The 14,867-nt window shown below is 41.0% G+C and overlaps 1 protein-coding gene across 1 annotated transcript; it reads right to left on the bottom strand.

Annotated features, from left to right (window-relative positions):
* Positions 1–2,182: 2,182 nt before the first annotated feature.
* cog2 (component of oligomeric golgi complex 2) lies at positions 2,183–14,035 on the bottom strand. The gene is made up of 18 exons (XM_033612360.2): positions 13,876–14,035; positions 13,287–13,448; positions 12,832–12,897; positions 12,663–12,743; positions 11,274–11,377; positions 10,953–11,061; positions 10,525–10,704; positions 10,292–10,416; positions 9,824–9,950; positions 9,546–9,685; positions 6,766–6,827; positions 6,529–6,680; positions 6,250–6,435; positions 6,000–6,072; positions 5,174–5,316; positions 4,171–4,310; positions 3,785–3,968; positions 2,183–2,873 (listed from the first exon to the last, which is right to left on the bottom strand). Exons 1-18 carry the CDS (start codon positions 13,930–13,932, stop codon positions 2,775–2,777), a joined length of 2,190 nt encoding a protein of 729 aa, XP_033468251.1. The 5' UTR covers positions 13,933–14,035; the 3' UTR covers positions 2,183–2,774.
* Between the last annotated feature and the right edge of the window lie 832 nt (positions 14,036–14,867).

Raw genomic sequence — 14,867 nt, 5'->3', positions numbered from 1 at the left:
GTGTAGTCATTTTTATTAACTTTTATTGTGTTTTTATTATTGGCACCTATAAATAAAATGCATTATTAACATTATTATTATGATTATAAGGCAGGGGTGTCAAACTCATTTTAGTTCATGGGCCACATACAGCCCAGTTTGACCTCAAGTGGGCTGGACCAGTAAAACCATTGCATAATAACCTGTAAATAATGAAGTCTTCAAAATGTTCCCTTTGTTAGTGTAAAGAAGTGACGTTATAAGTAGCTTACATTCTGAAAACAATTGAACAATCCATTTAAAAAAATAAACGAACAGCCTGAGATGATGGCTGAAGGATGAAAGAAAAATAAGCGCAATTTCAACAGTTTTTCAGCAAACTCCCCCTCGGAGTTTGGCTATAGGCTAATGCTGTTTTGTTAGCAACAAGGTAGCTAGCTTTCACAGCTGCAATGCTGATCTCGCCGCGAAAACTAAAATGAGACTTATGTTTCCTCAGACCTGCCAACAATTCATTCATCTTCTCTGTTCTTAGTTGTCCTTCTAAGTTATTGTATTTTTCACTGTGATGAGTCTGACAGTGGTGCTGAAGATAATATTCCTTGAACACTGAAAGCTGCTGTGAGCACACCAAGCACACTGGCTTCCCATTTACCTCTGTGAAGAAACAGGAACTGGGTCATTTGGACAAACAGGACTAGCAATTTATTTAATGGAATTAATTACTTCTGTGCAATTTATACACTTAGCAAAGTCAATGAGTGGGTCGGATTGGACCCTTTGGCGGGCTGGTTCTGGTCCCCCTGGAGGTGGGTGTGGTTAGTAGTCAGCTGCTGGGTGGAGGTGTGGGGGGTTGGCTCATTAGGGTAGTACCAGGTGAGTTGATTGACACAGCTGCTGTTGGTTGGTTCTGATTACATCTCTCCTTTTTTCATGCAGCAGTGTGCTGGCCTTCAGATGACTACGGCTCAGACCAAGGAGAAGGACACTACCTGAGTGTTTGGTTTAAAACTAAATGGACTGGGAGGCTTGTGCTGGAGGAGCCGAGCAGCCACAGGCACATGTTGAGGGCTGATTTTATTGTTGTCTTCTGGGCAACAGTCAGTAAAAGTCTTGCATATGGACAGAGTGCTGAATCTGTGAGTCTGTGCAGGGGAACTTGCAGGGGTAGTGTGACGGCTACACGGATCAACAGAAATACCCCAGTACCAAGTAGAATTGAAGCTTCGCCAGTCAAACGATAACTGCATTTGATCCTGTTTGTACCCAGATCTAGAGGAGGATAAAAATTTGTATGGTTTAGTCTGTCTCAGCCAATAACTCCAAGCATTCTTTGATATTATGCAACATGTGATCGGCCCATTACATGTGATTGTTGCAGCTACAACATGTCTGTGGTGTGGTGAAGTTGAGTGCTGGTATTGGTACTGGTATGGTATGAGGGATGAGGATACATTTGGGGACAGTGTGTAAACTGTGATGAGAAACAGAATAATAATTCAGTTATTTATTTTGGACACATTTCATCAACTACTGTACATAAACTCATTTTTATTTAACCAAAACATAATATTTTAAATTCAGTTAATAAATCACATACATATTTCTCTTCCAAAATCCTGTTTACTCCCATATGTGTCTTTCTTCCACTATCAATATAAATTTGCAGCTAAACTTAAGAATAAACAAAATCTACATGAATAATAAAAGAACAGACTGTCACTGGTTGAAAAAGTGAAGTTAGTGTACCCTGAATGTTGAGCAGATATTGAGAGTGATCACTGACTGATACTGATGTTGATATATGCACTTTTTTCCCCACCTAATTTTAGTGATCATCAGTCTCTACTGTAGTGGAATTAACATATTATACATGCACACTCTTTTCATGATGGCCCACCAGCAGATGGAGACATGGTATACAATACATTTCATTCATTGTGTAAAAAAAAAAAAAAAAAGTTGGCCAATTCTGACGGTTCATTTTCAAGCCAATATCAGCCAATACCGATAACCTGCTGATATTACTGTGCATCCCTACTCCACAGTTTGACTTTGACTGAGATATATTTGTGTTTTTTTTAAGCTTTCAATGACTTGTTTCTATACACAGTGATCAGAACCCTGTGGCTTCGTCGACAGTCCTGATGGAAAGATGTATGCAGTGCGACAACCTTTATATTAAAACACACAAACTCAACACTGTATCCAAAGTTTTTTATTTTATTCCCGAGTTAATTATGTCAATTATATTATACAACTTTGATTTGAACAAACATGTACATGTTACACACTAACAGACTTCCTGATTTGAGATGAAGCCTTCACCACGTAGCAGAAATTAGACGAGTAATTTGTGACATTCTCTCTTTACAACTAATGATAGATGGCACAGCGTCACCAGCATCCGTTGTCAGTCATTTTGTGGAAAACATTTCATGCAGTCCCTTTTATTCACGCTGCCTACAGCAGAGTTGACGATGATGATCCAGTCTCACTCACAGACAGAAGTTCCTCTGCTGCTTCCAACAACAATTTACAGCTTGATCGGACAGCTGGCAGCTTCCTGTTGTTGAAATGTTTGTGCACTGTGGCTCTAATGTCTGTGTTAAATGGTTTTTGTACAAAAGGATTTCAGTAGTGTCAGCTCCTGTCTTACATTCGTCGTGGTCTGATCCTCATAAACAGTTACCAGACCCTGACCTTGGCCTGGACTGATACACGTGTTTTTTCCTTCACAAGTCTTCAGGCAACGCAGCGTGTTAACGGCTCTCACTAACTACGGAGTCAACTCTTTACTGGTTCTGCTCAGCGAGCTCTCGGGCCTCTTTCACCAGGTCCATGAGAGTGGAGAACATGGAGATGTCACTGGGCTTGAGACCCATCTTCTGGATCTGAGACACACAACAGTACAAAGCAGTGAGAGAGGGAATAATCAAATGCATTTCAGATGATATATACATTATATGTTTTTGACACTCGTGCACACCTGTGAAATGGGTGGGGCAGTTTCTATTTAAGCTCAATGTTGGAAATAATGGTGTTGAACAAGGTCCAGGAGGATTGAAACGTGTTACCACTGTAACTAATAAATTGTAAAGCTGAGCAAGAGCTGTGTGCTTGATTTTCTGTTCAAAGATTCAAGTGATATTTTCCAACACACCTGCGTCTGAGACAGCTGGATGTGCGAATACCTTTCTTCAAACTAAAAGAGAAGTCTGTAAAACTGTTGACAGGACACCACAAACTGCAAACAAGATGAATCACAACTCTTCCTGTTATAATTTTTTTGATCCATGAAGGCTTTTTATGTGTTAAACTTTCCTCAAGCCGATAAAAGCGATGTAAGGAGAGACACTACAAGTAAAAACCTTTAAATGCACCGGTCAATTTTTGAGATTTTGGGCTATTTTGCTACCATAACATGCCTTCTTTCAGACAAGTGGAAAGAAGACATCAAAAAATTCAGAAAATGTGAAATACAAATTGAAAAAATGACTTAATTTTAAGTGATCAACTGGGAAAGTTTCATGGTGATATCTATTAGTAAAAATTTTATTTACCCCGTCCCCCTTTAAAAATAAGTGAAGTCATTGAATATAAAGTTTCAGGAACTCATGCAGCCAGCAGGAGCAACACTACTGCACATATTCAGTGGGCCACATGTCCTAGAAGTAAACCCTGGAAGCTAGAAACTTTCTTGGCACATGCACCAGGCGAGCAATTCTCATTGGACTGAAGAAGCACCATCTTGGCGCCCAGTGTCCAGATCAGCACGTGTCTGCGCTTATCAAACGTCACCTACCTGTTCTCCCAGGTATTCCACATCCAGTGCCAGCTGAAGTCTGATCTTGCTGTCATCTGTGGGTCCACCGTTTGCTCCTGCTGTGGTTGTCGTACTTGCACCCTTTCTGGCTTGCTTCAATCGCTTCAGACTTTCCTCCATCTTTCTCACTGAGCTCAGCACCTCTGAGATGGTCTCATAGTACCTGGAGACAAGAGAGATCGAAAATGAAATCAGGAGACATAAACTCTGTGGACTGCAGCTGAAACGATAACTTTATAAAATAAATGAAATACAACATCATAACTGTAAACATCATAAGCCCAATCACTAATTAAACTACTTTGCAATTCTTCAACACCAACACTATATCTGGTCTATTTATGTTTGCAGGTGAGTTAGCGTACCTCTGTGTGCAGTCAGACAGTGCAACTCGCAGCCACTCCTGTGCTGTAGAGGGGTTGACCAGCCCCGTAGAGTCAGTCAGCAACTGATGTAACGGGCGTAAGGCGTTGTCCATGTAGGCTGACGCACGCACCGGCAGATCCTAAACATGTCAATAAAGTTGAAAAGAAACACGTTTTAATATTTGCTTGTATTAAAGATCGCTGGTCAGTGTTTTGTTCATGTTGAGGATGGAGAGGTGGTTGATATCCTATGTTGTGTCACTAGAGCTCCAGACATATGAGGTTGGTGTTCATACAGCGTGTTTTGCAGAGTCTCTTTTACTGTTGGTTGCCCAGCCATCTCTTTGGGCCCTGCTGAACATGATATTCAGGATTATTCAGATAACATTCAGCTGAACTCAAACATGCAATAGTGGGTCAACTTGTGCAATACTGCTTTTAATGTTATATTTTTATATTTATTTATATTTAATTTGGGATGATTGTGTACGTGTATGTGTTGTGTATTTATTACTGTCTATTTTTCTACTTTTTAATATTCAGGCATGGCACAGCAAATTTCGTTGTACTTCTTGCTCAATGACAATAAAGTCTATTTCAACAGAAATTCAGTATGTTCAACTACTTGAGTGTTTTTTATTGTTATCCACAATAAAATCTTATATCGTTCCATCCATAATATGAAGAACATCAAAGGGTGCCCATATTCATATTGAAACATCTTTTATTTCATTAATATTCATTAATATTATGTATATTCATGTCCACGCATAATCACTCCGAGTTTTATCTCAATCTTGTCAGTCAATTCATTTCAAAAGGGGAAATTCTGACCTTTAATTAAAACATTTCTATGAGGAAAAAATGGAGTGCGTTTACCTTCCAGTTTTTTTTTCTAAATCAGACTAACAATGCTCCCATTTTTTCTTCCAAGATATGTATTGAGAGAATGTTATATGATGACATATAGGAGAAACACGTACATGTTTGCAGCTTCACTGACCTTATTAGTCCTGCGGTAGAGCCGTGGAACCTCGGAGGCACTCTTCAGGAAGCGGCAACTGCGTTCAGTCAGATGTTGGGTCATCCTGGTGTTCAGAGTGGGAATGCTACTTGACAGACAGGCCTTGGAGTCTGTAAGAGCATCTGATATAGAAGAGAGCACAAGTAAATGCAAAAGCGCACATACAAGGTCTGAGTAACCCTGATGCTAAAGCTGGGGACGGCGAGCAGGGGAGGCCAAAGGTCAAGGGATGAATATAGTTGTGACTGAGATGTTTTCTTTGAAGATGTCATGCTGAAAAGCCTGTTGGGGATTGAATGGTTACATCTGTAAATGTCAGTGAACATTGTGAGTCCATGTTTGAATTGCCGTGTGTCTCTTGGAATGTTTTCCTTAAAAATAAGTCTACAGCTGATATGATGCAGTCATCCCTTTGAATAACAAAAAAATCCTCCAAACAGATTCCACTAATGTTACAGTTTCTATTCAGAGAAACATTAAGGTGTTATATACTTGTTTAAAAAAGATCCTCCTACACATTTCTTCCTCATTTATGGACAAAATATTGCTGAGATGTTATATAGCAGCCTCTGTTTGACATTTTCTGAAAGGCTTCCGGGTTCTGCACCTCCTTTATTGCAAGAGGCAGTTTGTTCCACTCCGTAGCACCAGCATAGATCAAAGAAACCTTTCCCCATCTTGGTTTTGAATCTATAAAGGTTCAGGAGAGCTGTGGAGTTATATTAAGATCCTCTTCTAAGATCAAACAAACACTGCAAAAGGAAAAGCGTAGCAGACTTCCATACACACTGGCTGAGTAGCTTACCTTCCACAATAGCAAAGTTTTTAAATCCAATGGCTTCTAACCGTTGTCTGACCATCTCCGACAACTCTGGTATCTATGAGAAAGACGAGCAAGCTGTCAGTATGGAAACAAATAAGTGAAAACCATTATAAAGTTCTCAAAAAGAGACACTCTGCCTAATGTAAAAGACCTGGTGAGTCTATAATGTAGTATAAGTAGGTCAATTGGAGCTACAAATGTAATTATGTGTATTTTGTTTCCGCGTGTGCACCTGCTCCTGCAGCTTCTGGATATCAGCTGCGATGTAGACCAGCTGTTTGGTGGAGAGGGAGGCAGGACTCCCACTCTCACTGCCGCCCTCATCCATGGACGTTCGGCTGGAGGTGGAGGAGGCCGAGCTCGGCAGAGGCCTGGTTGGCTCTTTGGTCACCTCAGGGGCTGGAGTCTTTGTCAACACCTGTGCAGACACCGATAAAAATCAGAAACCAGGGCAAGCAAAAGCAACAGGGAGATTCATTTGTATACTGCTCTGCTGGAATTACTGGCTTACCTCATCAAGAAACTTGGCATATCGTGCGTAGAGCTGCAGCGTGAGCTTCCAGAAGCGATGGGCCAGAGGTGACAGGTACACTTTGTCTGACCAACATCTCATTTGACAGGACCACAACACCTCAGATACCTGCAGGTGGTACACACTGCCAGCTGGGAAAGAGGAGACACATACACGGTTATGGTGGGTGAAGTATAAGTTACGCACTAACGTTCATGATAAAGACTAAATTCCTACCTGGTGCTGCCTCTAGTCCGTCACTGATGGCGTTCTCCAGACTTCCAGCTATTTCCTTGTACCTGGAAAAACAAGGAGGGACAAAACAATCAGTGTGTTATCAGCTTATGTGTTGCATCAGCTCTGATTTGCACACACTCATGACGTGAAACACAAAGTGTGCCTCGGAAATTATGGACTTTCCAGAAAAGCTCAACTGTGCAGATCTGAGTTGTGAAATGAGGTCACATGCCCTGATCATTAGTGTGTGTGCCTGTTTGTAGGGGCAGGAGGAAGACTGGCAAACAACCTCTCTACTTTGTCACACAAATCAATGACCATACAGTCAAGGCCCAGTGTCATGTTTATGGGCTGTGTTTAGTAATATGCTGACACACATCCTCAGTTTTGCTTCTTGTCATCATTCTGTGTGAAACTCTCACCCACAAGCAATTTTCTACATTCCTGTAAAAACGGGCTTTGTTCAGCTCGTGGACGCCTGCCAACTTGTCTTTTTTTCCTCTAAAAAACGCTGGCAGGCTGCAATTTTAATCAAAGCTTGTCTCTTGAGTCCTTAAAGTGAGACCAGTCAATTCTTCAAAATACACGCTGTGCAGAAATTCAAACTTCTCTGACGTCTGTGTTTATGCAAGCTGACAGGTCCAGATTCAAAAGATTAAAACACACCTATTATCCACTGCACGCACATAAAATAATCTAACCTAGGGTTGTGTGTGAGTTTCATTCTAAACCAAAATATCCATTAACTTGAAGGAACTGTATTATGCTTTCTCTCCAAGAGCTAGATGAGACTGTCAATACCACTCTCATATAGTGAAAAGCTACAGTGACTTTAAAGGTAAACAAAAATATATCTGTTTTTCACGCCACCTTACCAATCAAATACAGAACTGATTTTAAAATCTTACTACTTGAATTAGCTTCACGATACATTACCAACCTGCTAATTCCGCATGCTACCCTCAGGCCACTCAGGTCATCCTAACATCTCCTCTCAGTCCCTCACTCAGGCCTCAAAACCACAGCTGACTCAGCTGTTTCTGTTGCTGCTCCCAGACTCTGGAATAGCCTCCTGTTCTACATTAAGACCTGCTCCATCGTGGATAATTTTAAATCAGATTTAAAGACGCAACTTTTTTGCTTGCGTTTAGTTCAGTCTGCGGCTGCCCAATGGCTTTTGTAAAGTCCCCTCTTAACATATTTCTGTCTTTTTACTGCCTTTTAATCTGTTGATGGTTTTATTCCATTTCTCCAAACTTCCTATTTTTTTCTTGCCTTCTGTCTCAGCTTCATCTTGCGTAAATTTAACATCCTATGCTGATGACACCCTGCTCTATCTGTCCATCCTCCCGCCCTCCTCCCTCTCTGACTGCCTTCAGGAAATCAAATCCTGGTTCTCCGGCAACTTCCTCAAATTAAACAGTGACAAAACTGAGTTACTTCTCATTGGCATCAAATCCACCTCAGCAAAAATCAACAGTTTCACACTTGATATTGACAACTCCTCAGCCCCCCCCCCCCCACTCAGGTTAAGAGTCTGGGTGTCATCCTCGACAGCACTCTATCATTCCAATCTCACATCAATAATGTCACTCGGTCTGCCTACTTCCATCTACCCAACATTAACCGCCTTCACCCATCCCTCACACCGCACAGTACCGCCATGCTTGTTCACATCTTGGTTACATCCTGTATTGATTACTGTAACTCGCTCCATTTTGGTCTCCCTCTCAAGTCCATCCACAAACTTCAGCTGGTCCAGCTGGTTCTCTATCTTTGCCTGTTGGGGTGTTGGGTGTTCTTTAATCATGTGTATTTGTATTGAGGCAGATCCCGACCCATGTGCCTCAACTGGAGAGCGCTGTGGGTCAACCTCTGTTATTTTTAATGTGCTAAATAAATAAAACTGACTTGACCTTCAGGCACTAATTGGCCACACTCGAAGGTGGAGTGAAAAGCCGACCATTACAGAGGGATGCTGTCTGTGAGCCCCTGACCTAAGACAAGTTTCTATCACTATGTGATAGACAGTTAAGGTTCTTTTTAACAGATAACAGTGCACATTTTCAGACAGTCTCTCCATTATTCACATGAAGTGACAGAGATAGTTGTGTAACAAACAAAAAAAAAGAGAGCTGGAGAGAGAAGTTCAAACCCTGGCTCCTGTCTCACATCCACCAGCTGGCCGATCATGGTGTGAAATGCATGTGAATGTTGGAAGTTTGCTTCAGAAAGTTACAGACATGGTCGCACACAGCCTCCTCTGATCCAATATCGGAAAGGTGTGGGGGAGAGGGGGATTTCCAACCATCTGACAAGTGCTTCTGAAACATCATACTGGCAGCTTTTCCTTTCCCAGCCAAGAAATAATATGCATAACCCTCGTAACACCACAAACTGTTGTTTTTACACTTCAGTCAGGCTAGCTGTCTCCCTCTGTTTCCAGTCTTCGTGGTGAGCTGAGCTAACCCCCTCCTGGCTGCAGCTTCATATTAAACAAACAGACATGAGAGTGGTATTGATCTCCTCAGATAACTTCCCAACTATTCCCTGAAAAAAGTGTGTTTTTGTATTTTCAACAAACGAGTACTGAACATTTGCTTACTTTTCTGAAGGATATATAGCATTTTGAAGTCACACTTCCAACATGATTAAGGCTGAAGCCTGCAGTTTACAAAATGTCTAATTTGCTCTGGAAAGAAACATGAGGGTATACTGAACATAGTGTAATATATAGGCTGTAGCATGTAGAGTATAGATCATATTGAGGTAATACGCACCGTAGTTGAAAGTAGACAGGCAGGTTCCATTTGTTGTGGAAGCTGGTATATGAGGGATGCACTCTCAGTCTCTTCACACTGGCCTGCGAGCTGCACTGACGCTCAAACCTCCGCACAAACTCCATACTTGCGCTGTAACGCTAGAAGAGAAGGGTAAACAGAAAACACACACACACACACACACAGATGAAACTACTCAATCTCACACTGAATTACACAAAACAGAACTTTCACGAAGTGAATGTATGCAAACATGAACTGTGTCACTATGGCTGTACCTCAAAGAATATGTCGGGGTTTCCAGGGTTGAAAAGGTAGGCCAACCTTTCTTCTATCCCTTTGATCATCTCCGGCCACACAGAGTTCACCAGGAAATCATAACCTGGCACAATGTCAGCTTTGTCACTGAGGAGAGACAGAATATCAGCACATCAAAAAACATGTCATTAATAACATCGACTTGGCTGCTACTAATCATCCACTGATTAATTTTACGTGCACAGTTCAGGCATAGTAGTTGGTCAAATATGTTGAGTACATGAGGTATGATAATTTTATTAATATATAAAAATAAAATGAATAAATATCGAAAGAGTGAGGTCATTATACTGAATGCAAGAGCTCTACAGATGAAAGCAGACAATTTGCTCTTCTAAAAGAGGCAAGAGGATTTTTCAAAACACAACAAAGAGTTGCTTGATCTGCGCATGCTTTGAATGAATTTGCCTCCATGATAACATCAATACCTGGATATGGCTCCTCCAGTCACCTCTCTGAGCAGCCTACAGTGATGGGGAACAAACTCCAACAGTCTAGAGTACATCAGCTGGAGACCATTCGGACTGGACTTCACCACCTCTTCTACAATCACCTAAACGGTAATTAGTCAAAGTTATGAATTAATGTCCTCCAAAAAAAAAAAAAAAAAAAAAAAGCAGAAATTCCCTTGGCATCTCCAGTGTACGTGTGGTGTGTTTACCTGGTCCATGTATGGCTTAACCAGCACCTGTCCTACCAGGGCCTCAGCATCTCGAGTCTTGTCTATGGTGGCATACGTCCTCAGGCAGTGACGCACCATGTCCACATTCGATGTTTGCAGACCTTCAATCAACACGCCCTCCAGAGACTGCTGCAGCATGGAGGTGATTCCTGCGATACGCTGGCAGAGGACACAACCAAGAATTGAAAATGTCCCAACAGAGTATATTCCACAAAACACACAGACAAGTGAATCATTAATCAATGTGAAAACTTGGATCAAATATTTTGAAAAAGACTGAACAGAATCTGATTATCTTTGTAAATTAAATACAGGACTGATGGATTGAGCCAGACAGACAAACTCACTGATTAACTGAATGGCTATTATTCATCTGCTGTCAGACTGATCGGCCCTTTAATACTTACAGGTCTGACTTTGTCCAGCAGGGGCATGCCTTTGCTCTGCACAGCGTGGAACTGCAGCTGGTTGAATTCTGTAGCAATCCTCTCCAGGATCTGACCTGCTAACAAGGGACTGCACAAAGACAGACAGACATGAGGTCAGACACAAAAGCTTAGCGTTACATCCCTGTAGTGATAAAGCTCAAATAATTCAAACCTCTGGTGTGCTCAAATGTTTTTTCAAATACTGACACTGCCATTACTTGGTAAAAAGCCTGTCCATATTCAACTACAAGTTATCTACTAAGTAACACCAGTGGGTTTGTTGACATGTCAGTTTCCCACCTGCTGGTTTCCAGAGAGCTAGATTCCTTGGAGTTTTGTGAGTGGAGGATCTTCTCTATCTTCTCCACTGAGCGCACTACCTGAATCAGCCTCAGTACACACACCTGATGGATGGGATGATAAAAGGAAGATGATATTTAATTGCGATTGTCCCACAGAGTAGATAACCGTCTACCATTACACATTGTCCTCTGAATTAAAAGTTGAAAAACTACTATTACTATACAAAAATTCAAAAACGGGCACCAAATATAGCTCACAGTTTGACCATACTAGACTACCAAAGAGCATGTAAAGGTGATCACTAAATATTAGAGATGTCCCGATCCGATATTCGGATCGGTATCGGCCGCCAATATTAGCAAAAAACGTGCATCGGCATCAGATCGGACTGCATGGAAAAATGCCAATCCAAGAACTCCGATCCAGTTTTTCACGGAATCCGATCCAGGTTTTCCGACCAGCCCAGCGCTCAGCGATTCAAGCAGTCCATTCCAGTGATCCGTTCCAGCTCTTACTATCAATCCACCAGGCCAGCATGCAGATGGCAGACACACATGGAGGGAAGGGTAGGAAGAGTAGCGGTCAATTTAGTTAACTGACTATTTGTTTTCTGCTCTGGTTTTTTGAGAGTGATATTTTTATTTGGTTTACACTCTTACTGTTTAAGTAAAGAGCACTGATGGCATTGTTTTGGGCACAATTAGTGAAACTGGAGCCATGGATGGACTATTGCTTGTTTAAACAGTTGTACAATATTGTGTGTGGTTTTTTTGTCCCAGGAAACAGCAGCACCAGGCTTGCACTGACACTACTAAAATAACTGAAAAGGAAAGGCTGCATTGTTTGTTAAATGTCAACAATGTCTTGTGGTGTTAATCTATTTTTTATTTATTAGGGGGCCAAAGCACAAGTGTGTGGAGTCTTGCTGCTATTTTAATTTCATTGTTAGACATTTTAAAGATTTCTTGTGTTGATTTATTTTCTATTTATTAAGGGGCCAAAGCAGCCAAAGCAAACCAGCTATATTTTTATTTAATGTTAATGTTCAAGTTTAAAGTTTGTTTATTTAACCCTGTTAACAATAAACAGGTCAGTTTCTCATACCAACTGTTGTGGATCATTCTAACTAACCTGATTAAGTAGTTCTTCTTGTTAGAGTAATATCGCTTGATCAAACCTTTTCTAACATGACTGACAACAAAATAAGTGAATATGTATAATACATGCTTGGATCGGATCGGTATCGGCCAAAACTCAAGGCTGTAATATCGGTATCGGATCGGAAGTGGAAAAAGCTGGATCAGGACATCCCTACTAAATATATTCAATGATGAATACAAAATGTGATCAAATCATGAAGACAGACAGGAAGATGAAGAGCCAAACCTTTTTCTTCTGCAGATCCTCCTGTTTGGTGAGCTGGTTGTCTATAGCCTGAATCACCTCACTCACACAGGAGCGCAGACTCTGCAACAGATAACAGCCAGAAACATGCATGAATACTCTGTGGCAGGAATTAATCAAAGCTCACAGTATGTTTACTCAGATTACATACCATAACCTCCTCTCGCAACTGTCCCAACGGCACAGAAAGCTGATTGAGAGCTTTGTCCATGCCCACCTGAGATTAGAAAGCAGAGATTAGAAATAGTCTTAATCTCAACTTTACTTAAAAACATTCAAACTATACAGCGTTCATCCAGCACATCAGTATTGACCTTTTGAGGCTGATGCTGATATTAAAAAAAAACTATTGCTGCAGCTTACTGCTCTGCATTTTATTTTTTCCTTACTAACACACACACCAATTCAAATGTATCTACAATACTATCAAAGCAATGACTTGCCAATACACTGAGCATGTAACAAAATATTTTATATTAAAGGTCAATTTTGCTTTTTAGACCTTATAAGAGAATATTTCCCAACAGACCACTGACTTCTAGATGCCCTCCCTGTCTTCTGTGGACTACAAGCTGCTGGTTGTAAAGTCTAAGATGCACAACTGACCAGGTTGGTGGAGAGGTTAACAAAGTCTGCATAGTCCTTGTTGATGAGCTCCACCATGGCTGTTTTCAGCAGCTTGTAGTAGAGCTCCAGGTCCTCCCTCATCTCCTCCAGCTGCACCTGCTTCCGGCACTCCGCCACAAACTGGTCAACGTCAAAGTCATCCTGCAGGCAGAGAGACGACAGACAGCAACATCAGACAGACCAGAGGGAGAGAGAGACAGGCACATTTGTATCACAGCAGCAGCCATGCACACAGTTATATCTAGTATCACTGACAGAAAACGCAGAGAGAAAATTTAGCATCAGACTAACAGACCAAAAGACCAATACACTTTACAGGATGAATTTAAGTCTCCTTTTATCAACGTTGTCTACAACTAGCGATTATAATTAATATTTAATAACATTAACTTGACTGTGATTTGAGTTTAACCGCTTATTTATTGTAATTAGATCTACATTCAATAACAAACAAGCAAGGTTTAAGAAACAGGATCCTCCTGTATGAACAGCTACTGTCAACCAGCTAATGCTAGCTTGAGTTTAACGGCATTAGCTATCGTTAGCGCGTGATCAAAGGAATTGTTACCTTCATAAAAACATCCTTATCGAAGCACAAAGAGTCTGGTCCCTTCGGTAGGTTCATGTTGGAGAATTAAACACAGCTACAACATACACACAAGATAAAGTCAGAAGCCACCAGCGAGCTGCTACACCCGGGCTTCCGCAAACATGGCAAGTGCACCAACGAAGAAGAGTCAGGAGGACCAGTGGATGGGTTACTGTAACATTACAGCGCCCTCTAAAGGCAAAAAGGGGTATTGGGGCAATTCCCAGCATACAGCCATGAAACAAAAATACTTTTAGAAATGTTAATAGATAAATCTAGAAAACTAGATGCATTATAGATACAAAAGTCTAATAAACTTAAACTTTTATGTGACTCCATTAAAAGAATGATGAGTTCCCTGCAGGGTTACACGCTGCTGTCAGATGGCTCAGATGAACTGATGCAATTCAAACATGGAGATACAGTTCCCAGAAACAACACCCTGAGCATCCAAATGTTAGTTATCATTGGGACTCCTTTATTTTGGGGGATGTTTTCTAGTCATTGTTGTTGCTTGTTTTTGTTCTATTAAAAGCTTGAATAGACTATAGGCTATATCACCTGCTTTGGGTTTTTGGGAGACAGGAGGGTGAAGGTTGTTAAGGGCCTCCAAAATGCATGTTGCTCTCTGTCCGCTAACTAAAGGTCTCTGGGTCTAATCAGTAAAAATCTAATCGCCTGAGACCCTGTGTCTTCTTTTATGGATGTTGGGTTTCCCGCACCTTATACTTCATTCTGCTTAACTTAGACCTGTTCTCCTCATTTGTCGACATTTTTGTGTACCATGCAGTGGTAGTTAGTACGGCAGCATATTGATGCTAAGCCGAGAAAAAAAGCTCAGTGTCAGGTTATGGCATGAAAAGTTTTTGTTATAACAAGATGTTTTTCACATTTTTACAAGATGTTTTCATGTTATTATAACAAGAAACGTTTCATGTTATTACCTGATACTGATCTTTTTTTTCTGGTGT

The sequence above is a fragment of the Epinephelus lanceolatus genome, chromosome 17, assembly GCF_041903045.1.
Source record: "Epinephelus lanceolatus isolate andai-2023 chromosome 17, ASM4190304v1, whole genome shotgun sequence".
NCBI classification, from domain to species: domain Eukaryota; kingdom Metazoa; phylum Chordata; class Actinopteri; order Perciformes; family Serranidae; genus Epinephelus; species Epinephelus lanceolatus.
The sequence above is the reverse complement of the archived record's forward strand: the minus strand, read 5'-3'. Positions and strand labels throughout refer to the sequence as shown.